General features: G+C 44.3%; 1 protein-coding gene across 2 annotated transcripts in view; it reads left to right on the forward strand.

Moving 5' to 3' along the window:
- LOC141016439 (ephrin type-B receptor 1-B) overlaps window positions 1-27,578 on the forward strand; it is a 169,976-nt gene that overhangs the window by 34,232 nt on the left and 108,166 nt on the right. For both annotated transcript variants that reach the window (XM_073490804.1, XM_073490805.1), the window contains exon 2: window positions 15,884-15,948. In XM_073490804.1, the coding sequence (XP_073346905.1) occupies window positions 15,884-15,948 (65 nt within the window). The remainder of the gene's footprint in view (window positions 1-15,883; window positions 15,949-27,578) is intronic.

A 27,578-nucleotide genomic window follows, 5' to 3' on the forward strand; every position in this document is an offset into this window, starting at 1 on the left:
CCACAGCAGTAGCCATAGGTCTTGCCAAAGATAGCGAGTTGCTCGCCTCGTTCCCTCAGCTCCTCTGGCTCCACTCGCTGTCTCTCTATTTTTTTTTTATCTACCTGTGTTCTGTACCTGTGTTTGTTTTGGTCTGTCAGCCTCATTATGTGGAGCGAGCTGTCAGGGGACACGCGGGCTAACAACACCCCTGGGGAGGAGAAAAGAGGAGTAGTAGTGTGTGAAAACTCTGGGAGTCATTCCAACACCCATCTACATTAATAACCGCACAAGCGCACATAACAAACACTTCACGGAATAGTAGTCATATTTGCTCAGCGTGCACTTAAGCCTGAGCAGAGGCATACCGGCAAACATTTGGAAAATGTCCTTTTATGATAGCGGGTGAAATCTTTGTTCTTGCTATCGTCGCTTTTTTTGTGCTTTGTCTTATTTAAACACCTGCTGTATGAGCCGAGCCTATGACTAATGGTACATTGAGGTTTGTTTGGCGTACATGTACTGTAGATATGTGGAGTTTGTTTCCTGCCTAACGACATCTATTAAAACAGTCTGATATCGCCTCGACGCCATTAGGGCTGATAATTGCTGCCTGAAACTTGACTCACCGTGGGAAAGAAATCATTCGATCTGTAACGAAGCGTTTGAAATTCAAGAATCACTTTGTAAAGGTGCAACAGGCCATGCCTTGAACTTGAAAAATGTCATTCCTGAAATGCAAATGTCCTCTTCACTTATATGGAGAAACTAACAAGCCTCAATGAAACACAAGCACAAATTGTGGATAAATCCTGAAAATGGTCAAGGTTTTAATGAAAGCAATGATGTAATTCTACAGCAGACTAGGCCGTGTGTGTTGCATTTGAATTCATTTCGACTGAGTACGTGATAGCTTTCATTCCTTCACACTTGATTTTTCTGGAAAAGTGGCAGGCCTGCTGTAGCATTTATTAATTTAGCAGTTAAAGTCAAAAACAGTCAAAAATTAACAAAAAAGATCAACAGGATGTGAAGAAATAACGATTATTTTTACATTATGACAACTGTGTACTGTGTTGCAGAGATATCTACTGCGGTTAGCATGCTAACCAGCCAGCCCGAGCCTGTCCTGGTGTAAAGCTCCTGTGCTAGCGGTGTAAACACCAACACTCGATTGGTGCTCTAAGCTCCCAGTCCAGACTGCTTGCCACACAGCTAACTGTGCTAACGGTGCTAACAGCGGTTAGCGGTTACTCTGGTGGGATGCTGCCCCCTATTTATTCGGAGCAGAAATTCAGCAGGTGGCCAATTCATACATATTGCACCTTTAAATAACTTTGTTAAGTATTGATATTTGCCGTCGAGTAAAAAGCTGAAGTCAGCTTGCCTGCTTGAAATAATAGCCCACTCATTTGTGTGTCAATGGAAGGTTTTAGTGTCGACTGCTTCAGGAGCTTTTCCAACCTACTCACGATCCACATGGGAAATAACTAAATCATTATCATTGCTGGCACAACGGCGGTCACATTTATCTAAAATGAATGTTTGTAAAAGAGCAAAAAATGGTCAAAGATATTAATATTTACATAAAATCAGAAAATCTCCTTTGTGTTTGACTGACTGAAGCGGCGCAAATCTTGTACCATGGAACTGTTGAGCCCCATGGGCAGAGTGTTAATTTTTTCGGGGGATGAGACTGAGCCTTTCTGCTCTACTTAACATTGGTAATGAAACCTCCCGAGGCTCTCTCTGTCTGTCTCTGGTTTGCCTTCTTCCAACACAATGCAGGTCGATGGCGGAGATCACTGGAACACCTGCAGTCGTCGTGGCTTCTCTGGATCAATGTACTTTTTTTCCCAAGTCAAGTCAATTTTATTTATGTAGCCCGATATCACAAATCACAAATCAGATAAACACTGTTTGTTTTTTTTGATATTCCTACAATTGTCTAAACATGTTGGCTCACAGGAGTACAGTAAATTCCAGTCTTGCCCTCCAAGCATCTTTAAACACATGCTCTGCATTTTATACACTTTCTCCTACAAGCGCAACACACCCAAAGGTGCACTTAGTCCCTCCAACACAAACACTGTTGCCATTTCATCTAAAATACAGTGGGTCCTGACGGGTTGCTCTCCACCTGCAAACCACTTGTGTCTCCCATCAGAGCTGTTTACACTCCCGGCAGATACTCACAACCACACTGGACAGACACCTGCATCCATTCTAACCCAGTGACATACAAATGGAGAAATAATTTAACGGCTAGGAACAGCTTTTACAGCTGTGTAAGCTGCTTGTGTTTCCTGTATTTATGGGTGTGTGTGTGTGTGTTTCTGAGCGTGCAGAGCCGCGAGCGAGTGTTTGCTGCCACCGCTTCTTACGTGTGAAGTAAAGGAACAGCTTGAAGTGGGTCGGTGGCACTACATATTTAACGAGGCGTCTCGGCTCTTTAGCTGCACCGTTGTAGTGCAGCATGCAGAGTGTCGCACTTTGACTCCTGGAGCACACCTCGCATCACACCAGCAAACAGCCTCATCTGGCGGGGCTGCCAAGTACAGCTCTGCCTGGAAAGTCTCTGCTTTCCTCTGGCAGGCAGATCTTTAACTGAGAGGGTAACCACAGGCTGTCTTACTGCATACACGAGTTCACCCTCTGATCCACCCATGCTGGCTCACTCATTAGCACTCAACCGAACGGCTCGGAAGTAGTCTGTGATTTGTTAATTTTTAACAGGGGGATGACTCAGTGGGAACAACCCCCTGCCCCTCAACCACCAACCAACACACACACACCCATTTACACCTCCCAAGCTTGGTCTGGTGGTCTTTTGTCCTTTCCTTCAGTGTGTTATAAAGGTTCTGTGCATGTTAAAGGTCTTGATGGTTAAAAAGCCCAGAGTTTGCACTAACAGAAGCTCCCCTCTCCCACAGAAAACACTGCTCCTGAAACGCCTCGTCAGCAGCCCCGCCTTTAATTCAGTGACATTGTGACATCACACTACTTCACCATGTGCATAATGTATGCCTATCGGTTGGTTTGGCATGTAAGAATTGATTTAGCATTGCTGCTCTGTTGTTGTTAGCGGTGCTGGCTCGGGTGTGCGTGAGCTGACCAATCAGAGGAGACTAAGTGTTGGGGACGGGGACCTTAAAGAGACACGACTGCGACTCCAAGTTGCTCATTGTGACTTCGATCACGAAGGTGATGGAGTTTATGGGCTACAACAGTGTAGAATTGAGTATTTATAGGGTATACTTTGGATAATATTATAGAGAATGACAAAACTGACAGAAGGGCAAGACTGAGAGAAAAAGGCATAATTACAAATCTTTCTGCTACTTCAACCCCACGGACAGCAGCATGGATTTATCAATACACAATTAAGCTACTGATATTTTGGAGCCATGGTCGTGGCCATAGATTCAAACTTGCTCAAACCTCAGTCAGATAAAATATCGATGAGTTCCAGCAGACTAGACTGACATATTCAACCCAACAGCCCCTCTACCGTTCACTCTCTGCTACTACTGTAGGTGACAGTTGCATGCCTTGAAAATAAAAAAAATAAAAAAAATATGAGCAGTGTTGCCTAAAAGATGACAGCTAATTCTGGCATAGCTACTGTTGAGAGAGCAGACAGAGCCAGAGGGGTGGCTGATGTTTGCGCTCCCCACTGGTGTCACTGGATAGCTGTGACATTTTAGGGCTGAGTTCTGGGCCAGAGCTCAAGCACCAGGGCATCCTGGAGGCCAAATCAGATGAGGTCAAAAAACAACGTGTGTGTATGTATTTGTCTACGCACTTGTGTGGGCGAGTGGCACGAGATCAAAATTACCAACACCGTCCCCGTGGCAAAACAGACTGGATGTAATGTGTGTGAAATGACATTTGCTCTCCCTGAAGAGTTCAGTGTTTCACTGAGCTGCGGCTTCGCATTCAGAGTAGGAGAGCAGAGAAAAGAGAGCGAGGAGAGAGCGAGAGCGAAGGAGACCGAACAAGTCATTAAATAGGGAAACAAAAGAAAGGAGTGGGCACGTTGATGGTGGAAATAAAAACTGTGGCATCAAATGGAGGGACATCAAGCACAAACTCCTCTTGGAAACTAAAAGAATCAGCTTTCCTACTTTTTTATTGGTCTCCTTTCCTCAACTTTAAAGAAGTACTGAAAAGCATAGAGAGGGCATGCACTGTTTTTTCCACTGCAGGATGAGAGACTTATCAGACAAATACACTAAAAAAAAAGGTCTGTCTCACTCTTACTCCCCAGAGGTAAAAATTATCTCTTCTTCCCTCCTTCTCTCCTGTTATAGATTCGCATTGGAGAATCTCCCTCGCCTCTGTCAAGCCTCGTGCTATAAGGTCAAGATCCTCTGCTGAAACTTTTTCTTTTTAGCCTCAGGACTATTTTCTATCTCTTATTCCCCCACTGCCGAACGCAGACTCCAGCAAAACCCCCCAGAGAAAAAGCAAAGCCCATCTCCAAAAATATATAGACTTCCCCGGGCATGTGAGCATATGCTGCGAGAAGGTAGATTTAGTATTTGCTTTTAATGGAAAGCATTGTGTTTGCTTGGAGGCACTGGAGGGGCCACTAGCACTTTCTATGGAGATAAATAGTGAGGAATGAAGGGGAGAACGAGAGGTGATCTCCACCTGAGAATGTCTGCAGTCGCCAATAGTTTGGTTAGACCCTTGGGATGTATTCTCTGCTTATGTAAGTGTGTTGTGTTGTGTGTGTGGTGGAGCTGCACTAACGAGATCCCCAAAGAACACCTCACTCGCGTTTAAGGGAGCGAGATCACGCTGCGTTTCCTCTCATTCACACCGGCTTAGCCCGCGCCGTCCCCGCGGTGAAGAGCACAGGGCTGGGGAATACCAAACTGAGGCATCAATTACCTGGATCTCACTACATTGGTCAAGGGAGAACACGGCTAAATTGAATAACACTTTCCCAATCGCATGTTGGCATAATGTGCTTTCTCAAACACACGCACACACACACACACACACACACACACACACACGCTCACACTTGTGGAAAACAATCAGCGATCCGTCCCAGTGGCACCCTCTCCCGACAGGGTACACTAACCGCTGCTCAGCGCCGAGACTCGCTCACGGTGAGAATCGCAACTGCGTCATATGATTGACTCACTCACACCTCCATATGACTGTTAAATCGTCTTATATGCACAGTCAATTCAGGCTTAGTGCCTTCCCCCGAGCCCCATGGGCGCGGCTGATAATTTGACTTTTATTGAAATTCAGCTCCAGTGGGTTCAAGGTGGTTGAAGGTCGTCCTTTTACTGCCACAGATGAGACGGAGGGAGAGCGCGGCATCAGAACCCTCAAGGCTCCATCTCTCTCTCGATTCTATCTCGTCTGCTTCCATCTCCGCCAATTGGGGAGAATTTTTTTCAGGAGTCAATTTTGTGGTGCATCCAAACATGGTTAACAACAGCGTTTAATGAGATTGGATATAGCTAGCTGCTGTTTGCCTCTCTCCCTTGAACGCAGCCTTCTTTATTACTTTTCAGTGGTACACTGCCTTATTCTCGGGGAGAAAGTAGCAGCGACAGAGGTTAAGAAGTATTATCTTTTGGGGATCAAAGGGCATTCGTTTTCTTCACTGGTGTTTTCCTTTTAAGAGGTAGTTTCTCGCTTTTCTCTGACGAGAGCCGACTAAAGTTTTGTCTCTGAGGGAGGTGATTCGAGGAGCAGCTGGGCTCCGCTGTGTTAACGGGCGCTGTGAGCATGCATATATTGTGTCTTCTCTTCCTTCATCCCTTTATGCATTTCCTTTTCCTGCAGTTAGCGTGACGTTCATGTCCGTGTTGAGGCGAGGCCGCTTTGTTCTTGTGTTTTACTGTTCATAAATATTGCAAGTGCCACACAGGAGCAGGAGCGTGTCTTTGTATATCCAGGCCGCAGGACGAGAAACGCGAGAAACGGGGTCAGGTGGTTTCGAAGAAATGATGTGACTTCTGTGTTCAGCTAAGGTTAGATCCATTTCTGGATAAGATAACACAGGGCGCTGCCACATGATGCCCTCTCCATCGTTAGTGCCTCTCCGATTACTCCTTCCATATCTTGTTCAGTATCTCTCTTTTTATGAACTACACCCTCCCTCTATCTCAGTACTGTCCCCCACCACCACCACCACTCTGTTTTTCTTTATCGCTTTCTCTATCTCTCTCGGTTTCCCTCCATACTGGTCCCACATATTACAGGATGGTTATCTCAGTTCGAGTGTGTGACAGAAAAGGACAGTCGGTTCTATCTATTTCTTTGCCCTCATAACCCCCAGTTGCTGTAAAATGCGACCAGGCGAGTCAATCTGAGACACACTGTGCACGTATTTGACATTAGTTTTATTGATTCCTTGATTCCTCTCTATTTTTGTACTTGTGTGATCCTCCCCCCACACCACCACCACCACCACCACCACTCCCAACAGTATGCACATGCTCACACACACACACACAGACAGACACACACACATAGGACTGTGCTAATGACAATCCTTACTGTCTTAATTAGAGTGAAGGACTGCAGAGGGAGCTAATCAAGTGACATCTTTTTGTTCATTCAGCACTATTTCCTGGTCTGCTTGAAAAACAAAGATGCTTTAACTCAACCCCGGATAGCCTATTAGCCATAGCTTACAGTGCTAAATGTCAGCCTTGCACAATCCCACTGCGACATAGACACGGCTCTTCTCCGTCAGTCTACTTGAGAGATTTTGGGGCCCCAACTTCTAACTTTCATATGTGAAGTTTTAGAAAATGTCAGAGCTATAGCGGATAGACTTTCATTGTAAAGCCGTTCTCCTTATGGGAAAAGGTTCAATTACATTGCCATTTTCTCAGTGCTAGCTCTCCAACATAAACACACAGAGTTTGGTAGTGCAGTTGTTGTACTGTAAGGCGATATTCCTCCGGCCCTCACGGTTCACATCAGCTACTCTGCGCTTTTAATTTGGGGCATCGATCGAGGGAATTCTTCTAGTCGTGTCATTAAGGCGATCACATTTCTGCGTTAAATGTTTTTATTGGAACCAAAAGGAGAGTGGGAGGAGCAGGACTTTGCAACGAGGATAAATGACAGTGGGTGGGTGTGGCTGAGCGATTGGGAAGCCAGCCAAAGACTTGTTCCTCAGCCTGCGAACCATCGGGGAGTAGTCTCCCTCTCTCTAAATGCTGTTTTGTGAGGTGAGGAGCCTGATAAGAGTTGTAATTACCTCATTTTACTGCAGCAAATTGCCAGGTTTCTTAAAAGCAGACAGGCTGGCTGAGGTAATATCGGCAGTAATGAGTATTGTGATGGTTGTGGGAGGCTAGCGCTGCTTCCATCTGGATTATTGCTTGGTCACTGCTGCTGGTCCGCTGTTACAGCAAACCTTAGCAGATCCTGGGCTCATTACTGTGTGGTATAAATTGGTTTAATATCGAGTTTCTCTGCAGTGTGTGTTCGGCAGCCTGATAAGTGTGTATGTAAGCATTAACCTTGCATATGAGAAACACCAGTTTTTTCCTTGTGTTTATAAAGAAGATTGTACACAAAACCAATTTATGATATTTCGTGTTATTATGTTCTAAAAATAGCGCCGAGGCAAAGATCTTGAACAGCTGTCCAGGAGCAGTGATTGTGTGGATAGTATGTGCATACACAATGCCATGTTGTGTATTTTTCCTTACAAGCGAGCATTATCTTCACGGTATGGGAGCTGGGGGGGACAACAACAAAAACGCCGTCTTTTGATTGGTCCCTGTGAGATCCCATTAAACAACGGCGTGCTAAAGTAACTGCAGAATTCCCTAAGCGGTGTCATCACTGCCAGACTCACTCCAAATATCTACATGAAGGGTGATCGTATTTCTGCTGTGTGCGTCAGGAGCGGGGAGAAAGGGAGACGTTTGAAATGGCATCTCCTCCGTCAGAATGCTGAACACTGTGTTTCACCAGATTATGTTGATATAATTTAACCTTTTCGTGGAAATGTTAATATCCCCGCAATTTGGCCTGAAACTGATACATATATTATGAAAAATCCGACTTTGGTCTGTGTTTAGCGATTAGACTCAGCCTCTCCATTATGTGGTTGAGCTATTACCCGTGTTTGCTCCTTGTTGCCTTTCTTATTTTGTGTAGAACTGGAGGAGGATTTATTGGAAGTCTTTTGCACTTACGCTCTAAGGAACTGGGTTGTTTGTTTTAATTGACCCATAAGATGGGACTAATTCTCGGTCAGATCCTTCCTATCCGTCTCTGGTAATGGTTTGAATGTAGAGGAGCAGGTGGGTTTCCTCACCTTTACAGCCAGTCAATGCTCGTTTAATGTATCGGCATAACAAGCGCATTCCTACTCTTTGTGCCGGATCAATACACACATTAACATAAACATGCCTTCACACTACGAATGCGTATGCACAAATGCCTACAGCTAGAAAATGACTTTAAATTTGCAAGCTTCAGATGAAGAGATGGGAAGCAAACATTTCCGCACTGGAGATCAGAGTTGTTTGTCTGTTGAGGACGAGTCCTTGGATTGATAGCTCCATTTCTTTTGTAATAATCACAGGTCAAAGGGTCACATCGGAGCGCCCTGTGTAAAGCCTGTGGATCCTTATCTCAGCCTTGCCTCCATACCTGCCCACCCTCCCTATTATCCCAGGAGATCCTTGTTTTTCATTGCTCTCTCCTTGGGGTCACCATTCTCCCACATTTTCTCCCGATTTATGACATTTTTTCCACACTTTTCCCCCTTTTAGTCGTCATCACCGTGTAGTCTTCTGTACCGTAGTGCCCCGCCCTCCTCTGTGAGTGCGAGACACACAGAGAAATGGAGGGGAGAAAGAACATTTGAAGAAATTCCCAATGCCCTGAAGTGGAAGATTCCTGTTTCTTACGTAAAGTTTTAAAGGAAAGTTGCTGTCAGTCACGGGGATCGCACTGCGTCAATCCCCATTAAGAGGCTGACAAACTGAGGGCAGTGGCGATATTAGTTTATGCCACAGATTTCTACAAGTTTACACCAGAGGGCTTACTATTCTGAGTTGTTTTCTGAGAAGTAAAATTTAAATTATTTGACATAAAATCGCTTTTGCATCCAACTTACTTTTTTATTTTCATAAATTTCATCAGAATGCAGGAAGCACAATCCTTGAATATCTTTTTTGGGGGTCAGACTTTTGTTTCGAAATCCTCCATATTTTTGAGATCTAAAGGTTGGCAGGTATGCTTACCTCCCAGACCGATGCTTATAAGGTGACTTGTGTGTGTGTGTGTGTGTGTGTGTGTGTGTGTGTGTGTGTGTGTGTGTGTTTTTTGGGTGTGTCCCCTCTCCTTCCTATCTTGCATAGAGCTCACGCAGGGAAAGAGAGATTCATCTTCCCCCTGTAGCCTGTCATTAACAGGAGGCAGAGAGAAAGAGAGATAAGGGGAAGGAATGGAAGCGAGAAGGCAAAAAAAAAAAAAAAGAAAAAAGATGAAAGACAGTGGTAAATGGAGAGTGAAGAAACGCGCTGAGAAGAGGAGGAGAAAGGATGCGCTGGGATTAAGGGAAGAGGGGAGAGGAGGGATGGATGAGTGGGAGAGGGGAAGAGGGGGAGGAGAAGAAGGTGGAGGTAAAGAAGAGGGAGCAAGAGGGGTTGGGTAGGTGGGTGGTTGGTGGGGTTATGATGAATTAAAGATGACACTCTCCGGCAGCCTGGTTTCTAAAGATCACTCTGTCTGCTAATGTAATGTTAATGAATGCAAATGATGTGCCTAACCTCTCTCCCCTGACCAGGAGAAGGGAAGAAAAGGAGGGAGAAGGAGAGAGAGAGGAAGGTGTGAAGTGATGTGTTTAAGCGTGCTATTTCTGTGTTAAGCCTGTAGCTTCGTGAGCGACTGACCACTGAGATGCATGAGGTTTGTTGTCACCAACCTCGGGGTTTGACTCTGTACCTTTCTGCGTTGGCCGTCCCCGCCTCAGGAGGGGCTGTTGTGTTTTCCTGCTTCCCCTTCACAGCAACTCTATTACAGACCGGTAATAGTTGGGGGGAAAAGAGCGAGTGTAGCTGCCGCAAGGTTGAATCTTAAGATTTATGTGACGTGGCGGCCCAGATGTGTAAGGCCACGAGAATGTCACCTTGCTGTGATGATGGGATAATTTCATCAGGTTCTGCCGATACTGCATGTATATTAATTTTCTTCTTCTATCTTGCGAGGCATTCTTCCTAACATCTGCTGCTGATCTCATTTGGCTTCCGTAACTCCCCTCCTCTGTATCTCCTCTCATCTTTCTTGGCTTTCTCTCCCGTCTCTGATACTGACCTGGTCTTCTTTCACGCTGAGAATTTTATTTTCACTCAGCCAGAGAGAGCGACTGTGCGCCCGGAAGACTGTTAATACATTTGTGCGTGTGTGTGTGTGCTCGATCCGCGATTTGTGGGCCCGCTCATTTGATTCTGTCTCTGGCTCGGCGATGAGGGACTCGTGGGTCCCATCACTCCGCGCCAAACTCTCAGAGGATGGCAGATTATTTTCTGTTCAATTTTCAAATCAGCCACATTGTCATTTCTGTCTTGAGGGAGACATGGGAGTAACATATTTCTTTTGATGTATTTCTGTTGACTGCTCTGTATCTTCTATTTAAAGCGAAAGCCCTTCACTGTGAGTGACACAGCTTTGGTGTGGCGCAGATTAGAAAAAGTCTCACATCTGTTTGCAAGGATTGTCTCCTCTGTTGAACATGGTGACTCAATCAAAGATATCACCTCTTTCATATCCTTTTTACCCCGAAGCGATGCTGTGCCGTAAACCCAGTCACAGCTTTCAAATCAGCTCAACGCTCTCGACCGTGCTGGACTTGAGCTGTTCCTACCTTCCAGTCCAATAAACAATCTTTTTTTGTGTGTGTGATTTCCCAGGGCTCAGTGAGTGAAGAGTGTCTGTCTGTGTGACAAACATCCACACGATTTGTTCAGAAAATGCTCCACTCTGTCAAAAATGTTCCTTTTTTTTGTTTTTTTTATTCATAAATCCCCCGAGTGGACGGCTGATTAGTTTGGGCGACGCTGCAGCTTTTGCTCTTGTTTGTTTGTCACTTTGTTTTCAGCCCCGTATTAAGATGCCAGGCTCAGCAGGCTTCCATGGGGCTTCATCATTGTTAAGTGCTCATTTCAATCCCGCTGATTTCTCCTCTCGCTTTTTCATCTCTGCCTTTCCCTCTGTCTGCCTTCTCCCTTCGATCTCCCCCCCACCACCCCCTCTCTCTTTGTCCTCCCATCTTGATTCCATTTCTGAGAAAAAGATAAGACCCTCTTAAATAATGTCATTCAAGGCCCCTCGGATCTTATTTCGGTTTGTTGCTGCAATCACAAAGAGAAGGCCCTCTCGGCCCAGCATCCAGCATCTGGACATGATTGTCTCATTGAATTACAAAGTGTACCAGCATCCTTGAACAGGAGGACATAGTGAAGGTGGGTGGGTGGGAACGGAGGGGAGGAAAGGGGGGTTAAAGGATAGACGGATGGAAATGATGTGTTCTGGGATGGGAAGGGAAATCCGCGGAGAAGTGTCTGCCATATTGACTAAAGGAGCTAGAGAGAGGCGCTTCAGCACGTGTTCTATCGACCGGCAGCTGTACAGTCGTACAGACGCGGCAACAAAGGGGGGGAATCACACAGACGTGTATCCATTCTGACTTGCAAACTGTGGAATTAAAGTCATACATAAAGGCTCAAAGAGGTTGGGGAGATTGGACAACCCATCACCGCTATCCTTTCCTCTCTGAACTACCTTTTTTTTGTAGATGCTCTTCGGTCCAAGTGCTAGCAATATGTAATCATGCGTGTCCATGTGATGTATCATGTGACTGCTTGCTGACGTGTAATTGTGTGAAGAGGGCTGCCTTATCGATCCGCGATGCATGGCCCCATCAATGTTTAATGCAGCCTCTCTCGCTCCCTCATTTCTCTCCCTCCCTCTACCCCTCTCTCTCTTTCTGTGGAAACAGCCCACCATTTGGTATTGATCTGCCACTTGCTGCTAATGAGAAGGAGCTGTGCTTTCTGGGATTGGGCGCTGTGGGCCCCCACGGTCGAGTTTCAGTTTTGGATCGGCTTGCGACTTCTGGGATTGTTTATTTTTTTATTTTATTTTTTTTTTAACTTGCACGCTGGCACTGTATCGACTTGAGTGAGCCTCGCACAATGAGCCAGCCCACGTCCGTTGTATGTTTTAAAGTCGCTAATATACTGCGATGTAGTCACAATACATCCCTGGGCGTCGCAGCTCTTTAAATCCATTTAAGACTGGCTATGCTGACACCTACAAGCTATTGTTTTCCAGTGGATTTATGAGCCCCGGTGACATAGTCAACATCAAGCTCTCTATGTTAATAATTTTCCCACAGACTGAACTGCTAGTGAACCTGGCGGTGTTTAATTTATTGGAGCTCACAGGTGGAGCTGACAAAGCAGAATATGAATGCAGGAGAAAACACTCTGGGCTACCCTCCAAACATGAGCAACGGTAGCGCGCTGGTGTTTTTTCTTGTCTTCCAAAGGAACGAGAGGGCGAGTAATGGGATATGTGGTCAGATATAACTGAGATCAGAAACAAGGCGCAGGCTGGGAAAAAGGAGGACTAATTGTTTTTACGAGGGTTTTACGGTCTAAGCTGGGGAGTGACCCTGAGTTAAGCTACTGGAACCCACAGACAAGAGAGGAGATGAGTCATTGTCACAGGTTTTACAGCATAATTTTTTTAGTTTGAGGAAATTACTCCAGGTCTGGAGAAAAAAAACATCCATTACCAAAACATTATCCCAAAATGTATGGATATTAAAGGGGCACAATGGAGTTTGGGGAAGAAATTTAAACTCTTTTTAATATTCACAATATTAAAGAGGTAATAACACAAACTCAGAATATATATATATATATATATATATGTATTCATATCTGAATAAACAGGCTGTTCTCAGAGGAAAATAAGGTCCCAGAACACTGTTTGAAGCTAGAAAGGTGGCAGGGTCCGCCAAATATAAACAAAGTAAAACAGGATGCAATTGAGCTGTTGTCAGTTTATTTATTCCATTTATTCAGTCATGAAAACGAAGACAGAGTCAGTCAACAAAGATCTTTCTCTTCTGATTAGGGAAGTCCTTCCCCAGAACTACATACGCACCTTTAATTTGTGTATTTATCTGAAAGATGTTTTTATATGTAATGGACCAGCAGCGATTTAGATTAACAAAATAAAAAATGAATTAAAAATAACAAATAGATAATTAGTTCCTCTGAAACCTAATTGTTTTGTAAGCTCAGGTCAAAAAATGTCTCATAATTTCAGCAATAAATCAAAATGTGCCTCTTGTAATTTTGAAAGCAATGGCTGTTCTAATTAATGTGGGTAGCTCATTTTGAAATAAAGCACTCGAAATTCACTTATGATTAAATGGATGAATGGTTCACATAACGGCTCACTTAAAAACTCACGTACACAAGGGACATTCTTTAAATCCCCTGTGCCGGTGGACAGGTGTGCGAGCTATGGCGTGACGCCTCTGTGAGCCCCACCTCACTGCTAATAACCACTTAGCATACTCCATTTACTCATCTGCAGCTCTGATATTCGGCTAATGGCTGGGTCACATGATACGACTCAGCCGCCTCTCCCATGGGCCTTTGACCTTTTTTTTGTTTCCCTACCTCCACCATCTTGCCCCCCACCCCCGCCCAGTTCCTTGCTTTTAAAAGGAAATGGAAAATGGCCTACCAACTGCCTGTGTGATTTGACTAAAGCTTCTGTGATTTCCCCAGAGAAAGCGTTGGCAGTCCCCAGAACGCTGGCTGGTGCTGAGGGCTGTTTCATGCTCCTATCTCCCCAGCTGACAGCAAGTCGTACAGGCAGGCAGGCTGGAGCTGGCTGGCTGGCTGTGGAAAGTAGACAAGGCGAGGCTGATCTTAGGGAAATTGAAATACTCTGATAGAAGACGGGTGTGAACAAGGCTGTCACTGTAGGTGTACACAGAAAATTGCTCTCCGAGTTGGCTGGTGAATGCGAGTGTGCGGCGTGAGTGTGCAGCACGTGCGCGTCCCGGAGTGTGTTCGTGTGCGAGCGCTTGTGTGTGCGGCTGAATTACCTAGGCTAATTGGTTTCATGTCTGAGGACAGTTTCTCCCAGTAAGTGGAGATTGAGAATGAAAGGCCTCTTTCCTGCCTACCGGTGGCTTGTCACTCATCCTCAGTGTACTTGTTTTTTAACCAAGACCACTTGAACTGCAGATGACGGGCTTCAAGTGCTCCATCATTTGGAATGATTTCTAAATCACTGCGAGTTCAGCGGGATCTCAAACAAGCAACAGCTGCGGGTGTGCATGCTTCTTTCCCGTCGAAGGGAGGGGTTGCTGAGGCCTGGAACCTCTTCTCGAACGAGGGCAGCGTCTGCCGGTTCTGCCTTTGCGCGCAATCAGAGCGAGATTTCTCCCTTATCAACAACACGTGTGGGCGTCGCTAGCCGACCATTTTTCTGTGATGGTGGATGATGTCCAAAGCGAAAGACACAGCAACCGTAGCTCTTCTGAAAAAATTCCCACACACCCTGCTTATCTGCTCTAGATCATAACCCAGGCATACCGTTCACTCTTATGTCTCCCAGTTTTTTATCTGTTTGGCCACAACAAATGCGGCCGAGGGCATGTTGTGGCAGGGGACATCAAGTAAACGTGAAATATGCCCTGGTTTGCTCTCAATAAGATGGAAGGTTTAGTCCAGAGGATAAACTGTCTGATGCAGGGGGAATTATGAATCTATCATTACACTTCTAAGGCCAACATGTCACTCCATAAATCCGTGTCTGAGAGGCAGAGGCTGGAGAGACCTGTGGTTTGTGATACCTGCCCTCACTTCTTTCTTCTTTCCCGGAGCTATATGAGGTTTCCAGATTTTCTGTGTGCCAACAAGGCAGATATTAATCAAACCAGGGCTGACAAACTTCTTGGGTGAGCCGCCAGACATATTTGTCTATGGTGTGTCACTGAGGATTAGCAAGAGAGGGGGGGAACAAGAATGGGTTATGTTCTTATATTTCATAGATATGACACTTTATGTAATAGAAGTCCAAAGTGAGATAAATAAATTCAAATCCTCTCCAAAACTGCTCCTCTCTGTGCCAGGTTGTAACTATTTATCGTCTCATTTTGTGTGCAACCAGTGTGCCATATAGCTATCCGAGGCGCATCTTGAGATTTTTTCGAATGTTCAGAAAATCACAGAGAAACACAAGGCATCTTTCCCCCTTCTCATTAATGCCCTCTGCTGTACTAGATTTCAGGGAATGTCCCCGCTAGGAGTAAACAAACTGCAATGGCCTCGCCTCGGAGGGGCTGTCTCTGCATTCGTGAAATCCGCTTTCTCCGGGTAAACAATGTGACAAAAGTTCAGCGCTCACGCATGCAAACCCATGCTGTGTTTGACATGTGCACGCTTACACAAGAAACATACAAAAAATATCCACTTATTTTTACACGAGCGACTGCGTTTTGTGCAAACGCATGCCGGCACACGCACGCAACAGAGGCGGGATGCACATACTGTAGTTTCACGCTCGCACAGTGAGAACACAATACAAAGCTCAGCGTTTAACAGCATGACAGAGGCTCTCAGACATTCCTTCCAGCAAAAGCGCCAAGGCTTTGTTTCCCATGTCTCTTGTCTTAACAGAAGTCTAGCAGAGATGGATGAAACACCGTGAAGGATTCGTCTCCTCTCTGTTCATTGATGATAGTGTCAAGTGATCACTGGGGCTTGAATGCGGTTCAACTCTGTGGAATGATACTCAAAATAGCTTTTTTTTTAGGCTAACCGCTGTCTTCTTCTCCCTCTTCCCCTTTTTTCTTTCTGTGGTGCAGAGACCGTGATGGACACTCGGGTGGCCACAGCTGAACTGGGCTGGACGGCGTATCCTAATTCTGGGGTGAGTTACTCATTGCCAACACATACGCATGCTGAGTAAAGAAAAAACAAAACAGTTTCAGAAGTTACTCTCTCTGTAGCTTTATGGGATGATGCGTAACATGAAACACATAGAGATAAGCCAGACAGACAAATAGGCAGGAAGGCAGGCAGGATGGGAGCATAGACTTAAGTAGAGCCCAATGTAGCTCCTATTATGGGTATTATTTTCTCTCTGTCCCAGCTCATAATGACTTAATGATATAATGGGTCCACGTAAGCCCCAGAACACAGAACCTAAGTCCCTGTAAATGGAGGCTGGGGGGATACCATAGACATAATGATACTGTAATGATACATTTATGCAGGGAAGTGGAGATATTAGGATGAAACGGGGGAGGAGGAGCTAAGAGGATGGAAACGCTCAGGGCTTTTTTCAGATTTTAGCGAAACTATTTTCAACTTTCAGGTAGTTTCATGCACATGAAAGGAGTGGGAAATTGAAGAAAGTGCCAAGTCATCAGAATTTCTTTTCTGCTTCTTTTTTTTGTTTTTATTAAAGAATCACAGTATCAAAGGTATGATTGCCCTATTACACTAATGGAGCAAAAGCGAATTTTAAGGCCTTGTTCTCTGTGCTGTAATTCAATAATTCAATGAAAAGCTCCATAGACCAACACTGATAGCTTGAGTCTTGCAGGAGCTATCCAGGACAGACAATGGCTGTTTCCCCGCATTTTCTGGGTCTTTGGGTCTTTATGAGGCATTTTACACACGTATAAAGGGAGCCCTTAATGCTCTTGAACAGGGCTTTGGCTCTGTTTAAGTATTGGAGAGTGTAGCGGCCCACCTTTTTGTCTCCCTGAAGGAGTACTAACTAAAACAACCTGGAACCTGGAATAACTTTGTGTCCTCATTTTATGTGAATACCAGTACGTGTGTGTACATGTGCACGATCCACTTTTAACTAGATCTCATAGCTGAGATCATGCTCATGTCTGCCTGTGTTCCTCGTATGCATCACAGTGCGTCCTTAAAAGTTATATTGATATGGGCAAAATAATGCAGCAGAGACCAGAATTAATATTTGTCATTTTGTCTACATTTTCTTAAATTGAGCAACTGATTATGTTGCAGATCAGCCATCGTAATTAAAACAACATAACTGGTTTCTGTTACAAATGCTGCACTGTGTATTTCTGTTCTGATTTCAAACGTTTTATTATGCGTTGGTGAGGATGCATAACTCAGTGCCTCACAGCTAAGTAATCGCTTAGTGGCCTGACAATCGTCAGCTTGACTCAGAACAAAAACTGCTTCATTTCTTTTCCATTTTCAGAATTAGACACTTTTCTGCACAGCTTCAGTCGCTGCGCCACGTCTGGAGGCCGACATGATCACTGACAGATATGAAATACCACACGAAAAACAAAGGATGACAAGCAAACAAGTGCACACAGCGTCACTAATGTCCAGTTCAGGCTGTTTTTAAGAGGCAAAACAAATAGCAGCTTCTCCAGTCACAAAGTTAAATGTCACTTTGACAGTTTGCAACGATTTTGGCTTTAAATGCACTGAAAAAGGGGAGAGCCAGCCTAAATTAGACAAGGAAATAAGCTAAATCTGTGTCAACAGTCAACACAGCAGAAGCACGTCAATGCCTGAGGATTCTCTCTTGGCCACTCAATATCCCCAAATTCACTGAATCACAGGCACAATAGTGTCCCACGGTCAAATTACTGCAGGGAGAATTCCCTCCCAGTGACAGCCCTCACGTTGATCTTCTGCTTGGTGCTGCTCACCCGGAAGGCTGGGTCTGTCTCTTTTCATTTTAAAGGATCAGCTGGGTCAACACACGTTTCATCACACTTACATAATATGCAATGGAACAAACATGATTTTTTTTTCATGCAGCCTCGCACTGCTGTCACATTGTTTCCCGCTGCAAAGAGGAAATATCCAGCAAGACGTACCGAGCAGAGACATCTACACTGCGATTTCCATCGAAGCCTGCTCAGTTCAGAAAGCCTCCAGGCGCACAGAGCCTCTTGTCTGTGTTGAGAATAGTTTTTTTAAGCTTGTGCTGGTGTAAAAGTTCAGGCGAGGAGAGACCTGCTGAAGGGAAAATACACTCATACCGCTCACTAGAAGAACTTAGCCCCACTCCGCAGCTGCCTTGACCTTGCTGGATGATGGAGATGCAGCATGTGTAAATGTACAGTTCTCACACACGATTTCTCACACTCTCAGTACACACACTATATTCAGCAGGTTTTAAGTGGAGTTCTGGGAGAGCTAAAGATGATTGCGTCAAACACGGTTAATATGAGATAATTAATAGTAAGAGAGGCCCGATATTTAATTGAGCGTACCATATCTCTTATATGAGTGTCAAGTCATCGCTGAAGGTATATCTGAAAGAAAGTGTTGACTGTAGCCTGCAGGGGGTGTGAACGGATGTGTCAATTTAAAGATACAGAATAAACACTTCGCTTTGACAAGTCTGACATATACTGGTTTTAATAATGTATATATGTGTCTATGGCCAAGGGCTAAATGGTCAGTTGTTGTCTGTTTGTGAACCTGAAAACTGCCTCTCTAACAAACACAACCATAGAAAACACACACGCACACTTCTGTTGTCCCTGTACTGTTCGATACATCTCATTAATTTCCTTTAGTGACTTCTCCTTCAGGAGTTCATACCGAGTGTATACGTGTGTGTCTGGTGTGTGTGTGTTTGCGTTCGGCTGACCTGAAGGGTTAATTTTGAAGGATTGCAGGAGCGGTGTCATTAGTTCCAGTGGCGTAAACATGAGGACGTATCAGGGCCGGCCATGTGAATATACTGTATAATGCCGCGGCGGTATGCGAACGCACACTCGTATGATAGCATCTGCCAGAGAGAAGGAGAGCTCAGAAGGAAAGGCAGATGTGTACAGCAAACAATATTACAATATTCCCCTCGCATGTCTTATTTCTCCCTTTCTGTCTCACCTTCATAATTATGAGTTCTTTCTTTCTTCCTTCTTTCCTTCCTCCTTTCCTTCCCTTGTTACTTCCTTCTTTCATTGCTTCATTCCTTCTTTCGTTCCTTCTTTCGTTCTTTCTTTCTTCCTTCCTTCCTCTCACCTAGACAGTTACCCTGTGACAAATAAAATATGGAGTCGAGAAAGGCAAATGAACCCTGAACTTGCCAGGTGGCAATGTGACATAGCAGACATGAAAGATGACGTGCACACACACACACACACACACACACACACACACACACACACAGACACCGGCCTCACTAATGTACGTGCGCTGATTATGAATGTGATCGTTCTGAGCTTTAAACTGTAACCTGGCTTCTAAACGTGATCTTATGAATAAACCCGCTTTTCTTTATCAGCCTAAGTGATGACACAATGAGTTAACAAAATGAGTTTATCCTGAGGCCAACATGATTTCATGTTCATGTGCAGACTTCACCAGGTTTCTTAAGAGTCTTTATATGTGCATGAAAGACAAACCTAAATAAGGAAAGTCTCTCAGAGGCACGAATTATAAAATAATAGGTCGGTAAAAGAACACAACCAGAATCAGTTTTACTGATACAGTAAATTAGGTCCATTGTGTTTTCTTTTGCCCTTTTTACTGGGAACAGAGCAATTGTTGAGCATCATACTGTTTATTTAGTAAGATAAAAACAGATATTGATTCTGAAAATATGAATAATGTACAAAGATTGAGTTGGCTTTTCACATATTTAGCTGAGCAGCTATTTGGAGAAAGCCTTGGGGATGAGAGAAAAACGTCTTTATCACTGTAGGTAAACAGTAGCAGTTCTTTTCAGTGTACAGTTCATTTAAAATGAGTTATTTGAAATATCGTCAAAGTACTAAATATGTGTTATTGTAATACTATTCACAATGTAATGTTTTTTCTGTTTTGCAAGTTTTTTTTGGCATATGTATTTTCAGATGATGTGTCTTTAATAAACAAGATAGATAATATTGGTGTCTTATAATCCCACATAATGTAAAATAATGTAATGCAACATGCCTAACTAGCAATGTTGGTGCAAAACCTAACAATACTGTGTAAAATACTAAATTTACATCACATACATAACTCATGTAGAGTAGCCTATGGTCTGCACCTGTAGCAAAGCTGCATCTCATCCTTTTAACTAAAACGATTAAATGACTTAAAGTGAACCTTAAAGCAATTAAAAACTTCAACCATTGCATAATTTTACATGTGAAAAAAACAAAAAAAACAACACAAACCACAAGTGCACAGTAAGTGCAGCCACAGCAGACCCTATCACTGTGCTGACAGTCCACATGCTGATTCCCTTCATAACATGTTAACTTGAATCATATTCAAGAGTACAGATTCAGAACATGGCAGGGGACAGACATGAGTCGGATTACTCACCAACTAAACTGAGGCTAGGATTTAAGAGCTACCCCACTTTTGTTTTGGATATAACTGTGTTATCTGACAGTAATCCGGTTGTCTGAGTGCATAATGTAAGCACAGACACTGTGCAGAGAAGGAGATAAGGAAGGTGACAAGCTGGGTTGTGTTCCAGACATGTTATGAGTTAAGGAAGGTAAAGTCAAATAGACAAAATGAGCCCTTATGTGCCCCTATGTATTATCCTTTATCTCTTGTTATAATGTCTATGATCTATTCTCTCATCTTTGCCATTAAAAGCAGTGATAACAACTCAAAAACCCCTTTTAACTGGAGATATATGTATTTATGTGACAAAAACAGGCAGAGTTCTCTGAAGTAAAACCAAAAATGTGAGTGACTGAATCAGCTGTAAAACAACAGAAAAAGAAAAAAGGGTCAAACAGCTTGGCAGCCTGAAAAAGATGTAACACACCGGGGAATTCCAGACCCTTAGAGAAAAGAAACCAACGTTTCTTTATCTTAATTTGTTTCTGCATCATTCTTGAATTATTTAGATAAAAAGGGGCACCTGGAAGAAATTGCTTTCATATGGACGGGTGAGATGGGATTGGGGGGAGTGTGGAGTGAGGGAGTAAGAAAAAGCCAGGAAGAGAAATGTGGTTGTGATGGTGGAGGAGCTGAAAGGGGTCACGGGGTCAGGATGGGGGGTGGGGAGGGAGTGATAAGGAGGCACCAGAGTGATGGAGGGTAAGAGTCAACAGGGCAAAAGAAACAAAAAAATACTAGCTGTGTAGATGAGCAATATTCAGCTGTGGGTGTTGCGTGTGGAAGAGAGCTTTGGGTTAACTCATGTGACTCCGGGAGGTCACAGACGGACTCCAGGCTTTGAGGTGAGAGCCTTGCGGGGGGAGGGGAGTTGGGAGGGGGGCGTTATGGGCTCGGCAGGGCAGTGGTGGCTGAGCTGACAGAGGCTGTGGGTGCTGTCAAGCGTGGAGAAACAGGGCAGGTTGGTGTGGTTGTAAGGGGCTTTGGGAGGAGAGGGATAAAGAGTGGGCCACGTAAGCAGAGAGAGGGGCGTGGAGGATAACTGCCTGAGGGAGACGACAGACAGTAAATGGCACAGGGGGAGGGATGCGGAAGCAAAAACATCAGGAGGAGATTTTGCAGAAATCCCTCTGTCCTTTGGTGCAGCAGGTGCATAAGAAGGGATGGAGACTGAGCGGATCTCACCCTGACATGTTTGTTTGTATTCATCCTCCTTTGTATTTTCCACATGTGGGCTTGTTTGTGCTCGGGCATATTCATAAGTGCCTACATGTGCTGTTGCATATTTGCACCTGCATATGGGAGCGTGCACAAGTGCAGGTGCTGGTAGAGGAGAGCCGTCTTCTGGGCGTACCTGCTCCCCCGCTGCGCCCTGTGCTTCAGCAAAGCTTCTGCGGGCCTTAACTGGACAGGTGTCAGCCTCCACTCAGCAATTCCTAAAGAGCACAGATAGATCCATAACAGCCATCTCACCATCTGCTGACCAGACTCAATACACCTCAATTATTCATAGCCTGACAGACAGACAGACAGGCAGTGGCTCAACGGGCAGAAGGGAACACAGGCGGGAAAAGTAAAGTGAAATGAAAGAGCGAAAGGTAGAGAGGAAGGAGAGGGGGGGTTGATTGAATGTAGATGAGAAGAGTAGGAGAGAGATGGAGAGGGGAAAAAAAGACGGAGGATGAGCTTGAAGGAAAGAGAGAGGGATGGAGGTGAACTCTGAACCGGCAGAGCCGGAGCTGAAATAGAATGAGAAGAGAAAAACGACAGTGAGTCATGTTGCTGCGCTTCAGCGGCCAGGTGAGAAGAGTGCCTTCATTACATGCATGCATGCGCGCACACACACACACACACACGCCCGTACACAAACAGGTGGAAGCTGCACACGTGTATGAGAAAATTCACACATTCACACATTCACACATTATGACTCCTTAGAAACTCTTTCGAAATGAGTTGTGGTTAAAAAAAAGAAAAATGAATGTGTTTGCAGGTTTGTTCTTCTACGTACACACACACACACAGCTGACATTGTCATAGCAGTGGGAGACCTGTTTCATTTTACCTCCACGGTTATTGAGTGTGATCTAGGTGTGCAGCCAGACAGCTGAATTTGCTCTGGGCTCAGACGCAGACATCTCTGCTCAGCATGAAGGCCGGAATGGTAAAACAGCGAATGGCTTGGATCACAATGCAGTGATTGTGTGTGTGTGTGTGTGTGTGTGTGTGTTTGTGTCCGTGTAATTTTGTTAGTCTGCTTTCTGTGGAACCGCTCTCATATCACATTTTAGCTCTCAGCATTTGTTTATTCGTAAGGTAAGATTTCATTTACGTTCCCAATCTCATTTGCCAGGCAGACGTTGTGTATAGTTTAGACGGAGCAGAACATCACAATAGAACATGTTTATAGGCTAAGACAGGCTAAATTGGAAATTGTGCCACTATTTCTTCACTTTTACCTTTTCTCCATTTTCTACTTCCCTCCTTGAAATGTGGCTACCTCAATTATTGATTCCTTTCCTGTGGATTTCCCCCTCCATATTTCACATGTAAGAATTCTCTTGGATGTATTAGGAAACCAAGGACATTTCTTTTTTTTCATCAGAGAATAAATAAAAGAACAAAGTGATAGAACCGGGGCAAAAACGAAGGAGAAGGAGAAATGAGTCTATCTTTAATTTGGTGTGAATTCGGAGGAGTGGCTGGAGGCTGACTTATATGTGTGGGGAGGTATTGTGAGTCTACCCCAGCACCTCCTACCTGCTATATCAGCAGTCCTACAGAGCCGGCAGAAATGGCTTTTAAATCCTCCCATTCTTACATACTCACACTGACTGTTTGCCTGCTTTTTTTCCCTGCTTTTCTTCACTCTAGCTTGTCTGTCTCGGAGCTCAGACTCCCTTTCGCCCAAGCCTCCCCCCCCTACCTTGTGTATGGAGGATAGGGCTGTCAAGTGTCATGCTTTGCGGGCTTTTTATACACACACACACCCACACCTACACATACATGTAGACAGGCAGGGTCCCCTTTGTACCCGAAAGCCTTGATACCTTGCCACTCTCCTGTCCCCTGCTGTCACGCTCTTTGTGGCTTGCCCCTAAATGGCCTCGCCGGGAGCCATAGGGGACCAGGGAGTCTGCAGGGTGACAGCTTTCACTCTTAGCCTCCCTCTTTTGGCATTTCTCTCACTCTCTTTTATCGCTTGTTAGAACGTCCCATTCCTGTTCGTTATCATTCCTCTCGTCCGCTCTGAATTATTTAACTTCGTACTCTTTAAATTCTGTTCTTCCGCAGATTTCTCTCTCTCCCTCTTGCTCGTTTTCTGCTTTTAGAATTTTCTTCTCTCGGCACACCTGCTGGTACATCGCACATCTCCAATTTTAACATACCGCGATGGTGACTCATTTAGCCTTCCTTCTTATCATCCTCCACAATAGATCCATAAGGTTGGAGAGGGTCTCAGATTTCTACACAACACACCGCCTGAGCCTTTAACACAGGGTGATTCAGGGTAATGTTGCTACTGGTTACTGAACTGCTTCCGAGGCGATGTCAGCGGCATGGTTTCTCTAAAAGGTACCTGAGTGGGTGTCGCCAGGTGCATCGTGAGATAAAAGCCTTCAAGGAACAGCTCTCTCTCTCTCTCTCAACACAATTACATTAACCTTGTTTTTGTAATTTTAAATGCCTTGTTGACTTCATGGAGATTTTCAAACCTCTCGTTGATTTATTTTCCTTCCTTAAATGGTAATTCTGAAAATACCTGAATCAAGAAAACAAATCCTGTTCCTCACAGACCTGCTCAAACTAAGTTTAAAGGGACAATCTGTAAGAGTTTTCGTTGAAAACCTTCAAAAATCAACTAATTATGAACAGAATGTAAAGAAACAGCAGTTCTGACTTGATATCTATGTATTGCTTGCCCCGGCCCATACTGTTTGACAGCTCCCATACTAGTGGTGTAAATACAAAAACTCCTCTGGTCCCTTCACTTCCAGTCCAAACTGCTAGCTGCACAGCTAACTGAGCCAACTAGCTAACAGCAGCTAAAGTTAGCAGTACGCGGTTACACTGGTTCTAATGCTTCTCCGTATTTGTTTTGAGTATACAAATACGTACTGCACTTTAGTTTGTTTCATTCATACACCACATTCAAAAACAGCGGATATGAGTATAACACATCACAGAGAATCAAAGATCAACACAAGAAATATACAAAGCATAGAAAAACACAAATGCATTGAACAAGCAGGCTTTAAGGATCAGAAGGGCTCAGATGCTAGTGAGTAAAAGAATGTGTTGAGCCAAGACTTAAGTAAGTCGACGGTGTGGGCGGATCTGATCGACAAGGGCAAATTATCACTATCCTTTTGTTTTCAGCTGTTAAGATAAATAATTGGATAGCACTGGCATTTATTGCCACAGTTTAAACACAATAGGACCCAAAATGCAATGCAGTAGAATAAATATGTTCCTAAAATCATCAAGACTGCAGATCAACAATCATCTCAAGAAGAAATGTAGTACATTTCTTTCTATTTTACAAATCGTCTGCGTTTCTGTTTCCCCACCTACAACATCAAGCAACCTTGCAAAAGCTCCTCCGCCCACCAATCTTGTGTTTTATGTTTGTCTTAATAATTCGATTTTATTTTTAAATCTTCCGTAGGAATGATGAGGCGAAAAAAGGCCTGCAGTTAAAAATTTAAATTTAATTCTTCATGGTTGGAAAGAAGAAACGGCGTGTGTGCTCATTTCAAGCCTGTCGTCTTCAGTGTGAACAGTAGAAAGCTACATTTAGTAACTCCCACAATATCAAGGAGGTTTGTGTTTACTAGCGACTCAATCTAAAAACATCTTCAGGCCAGCAGATCGGCTGCCGGCTTCAAAGCAACCAGCATAATTGAAAATGCGAGTGTTAGTAATGATATTACAAAAGTTGGATGGAGGAGATGGAGAGCGGGGCGCCTGGGTGGGCTGTTTGCTTGATGCCACATGATCTGAATCACTTTCAGGACCTAAGAAGAAAGGCATATAAAAGACATTTGCGAGCTTCTAATGAGACCAAATTGCAAACAATTTCTCACAAACACACATTCAGATAGAGTTTGGTATGACAGCCACCAGTACCAGCAAAACCAAAAAGTCTCGGATACTTTTATACTCAGCAACGTCAAATCAATCTTAGTTGCTTAACACATCGGTTCAATAAACGCATTGATCGGGGGCAAGGGCGTGGCCAGGGAGCAGCTCTTCAATGAGTCTCATGCGGACGGAGTTTTATCTGGGCTCAGTCAAACTGTGTGACTGTAATTATAGAGTGGCTGGGATCTGGCAGGACTTGGGAGTGTTTCAGACATCACCATTTCCTCCCCATCCATCACATTCAGCCAGGCGGAACTAGGCCACAGATGCCCCGCAAAATAATCATTCCCATGCAACTGGCCTGACAGCAGCCCTCATTCAATAACACAGCTGATCAGAAATGATAATAGCAATCATGCCACTGCATATTTTAGAGGCTGCAGCCTGGTTGTGTGTGTGTGTGTGTGAGGTGGGAGATGAGGCGTAGCTTTCAGAATATGTGAATTTACAAGAGGCTGTGAGCATGTGTCTTGAAGCTTGTGAGGGGTTGTGAGTAAATCCAGCTGCGGTTGTTGGTAAAAGCAAAACCAACTGTTGCTTCGGATGACATGTCCATTCTATCGACTTCAAGGAACAGACCCAAAGGTTGAAATGCAAATATCCTCATTAAGTCAGAGGGATTCGAAACAGCCTTTGGAAAGAAAAAGCTATCTGGCTTGTGATTACCGTTGGCGGTGAGCTTTGCAAAATGAGAAGAGCATCTTTCAGCAAGGGCATAAAGAGTTCAATCCCTATCTCAGCTTTTCATGTCCACCTATAATCCACTGTCCTTCTGAGACCTTGGCCTTTTCAAATCTGTCAATGTGAATTTCACTCGCATGTGTGCTATTCCTTTTTCTTTTCTTCTCTCGTTTTTATCAAAAGCCAGCTCTTTAAATGCTGATTTATTCCTGCCTAATTATTAAAATAATGGATTCTGTAAAGGTATACTTTCCCAGCCTCAGTACAATGATGCGGTGTCATGAATAACAAATAGGCTTATTATTGAAATGTCCATCCTAGGCCTGTAGTATGAAAACCAATCTCCTGCTCTCCTCCGCCTACATGTTTTAGACCTGCAGTGATAGATGAGCAGACAACTCTTGGGTAGAAAGTGCTCACAAATGTGCCAGCCATTCCTCTTGGGGTTACAGATGTAAGCACAACACCCTCGCCATACTGTTGGCCAAAACACTATATAAACACGTTCTAGTCCCAGGGCCCTTTGGGGAACATGAAAAAATAAAGTGACCTCTTGTACTGACGGTGTTGCTTTGGAGGGCAAGCTCAAACTCGAGTGCCTTAACTGAAAAAGGCACACAAAATTCAGGTGGAAGCTGCATCAGCAGAGTGGATTCGGGGTACAAAGTCGAGGGGAACGTGGTGGCGGTGGAGCGGCACCATTTGGCCAGCGCTGTCTACTGTTTAATACATCTGTTGCCTTGGGTCTTGCTGGAAAACCCCATTGTCAGACTGAATAATGGGAGTTTTGACGGCCGTTCAAGAAACACTTGCCAGACGCTCATCTACCATTTGCGATGGCATTTTGTAGACCTTTCTCAGATGAGGAATGTGGAAATGCTCTGAGCTGCTCATCATCCATCTGTGTTCAATATGTCTGAGCATGTAGCTGTATTAAGTGGTGCTGATGGATTTGAAAAGCATTTTGTGTGTGTGACTCCACTGAGAATCAGACGGCAGACGTGAGGTCAAAGATCATCCCAGTGGATGCTTCTTTATTCAAGTCAGTCTCTCGTGAATTGACCGAAGTTGAATAATGAGCTAAAAGTAGTCAAGACCCGTCTTCATGTGTGTGTAGTTAAGCCCGAGCCACAGCCAGACCCACTACTGCCAAGTGTTTTGGCTGGTTTGTACGATTGAGGGTAGAGTTACAGTGCATCAGGACAGAAGTCATATTGCTCATACTTTATTTCTGAATTTAATTTTGTGGCAACCATTGGCACCCTTCCACTGACTAGTCCCTGTAAAAATGAAACTTAAGATCCAAATTAGGAAACAGCCTAAAGGTAGTGTTTGATCACTCCAAAGCATTTTGAAGAACTCCGAAAATTA

This window comes from Pagrus major, chromosome 21 (genome assembly GCF_040436345.1).
Source record: "Pagrus major chromosome 21, Pma_NU_1.0".
NCBI lineage: Eukaryota > Metazoa > Chordata > Actinopteri > Spariformes > Sparidae > Pagrus > Pagrus major.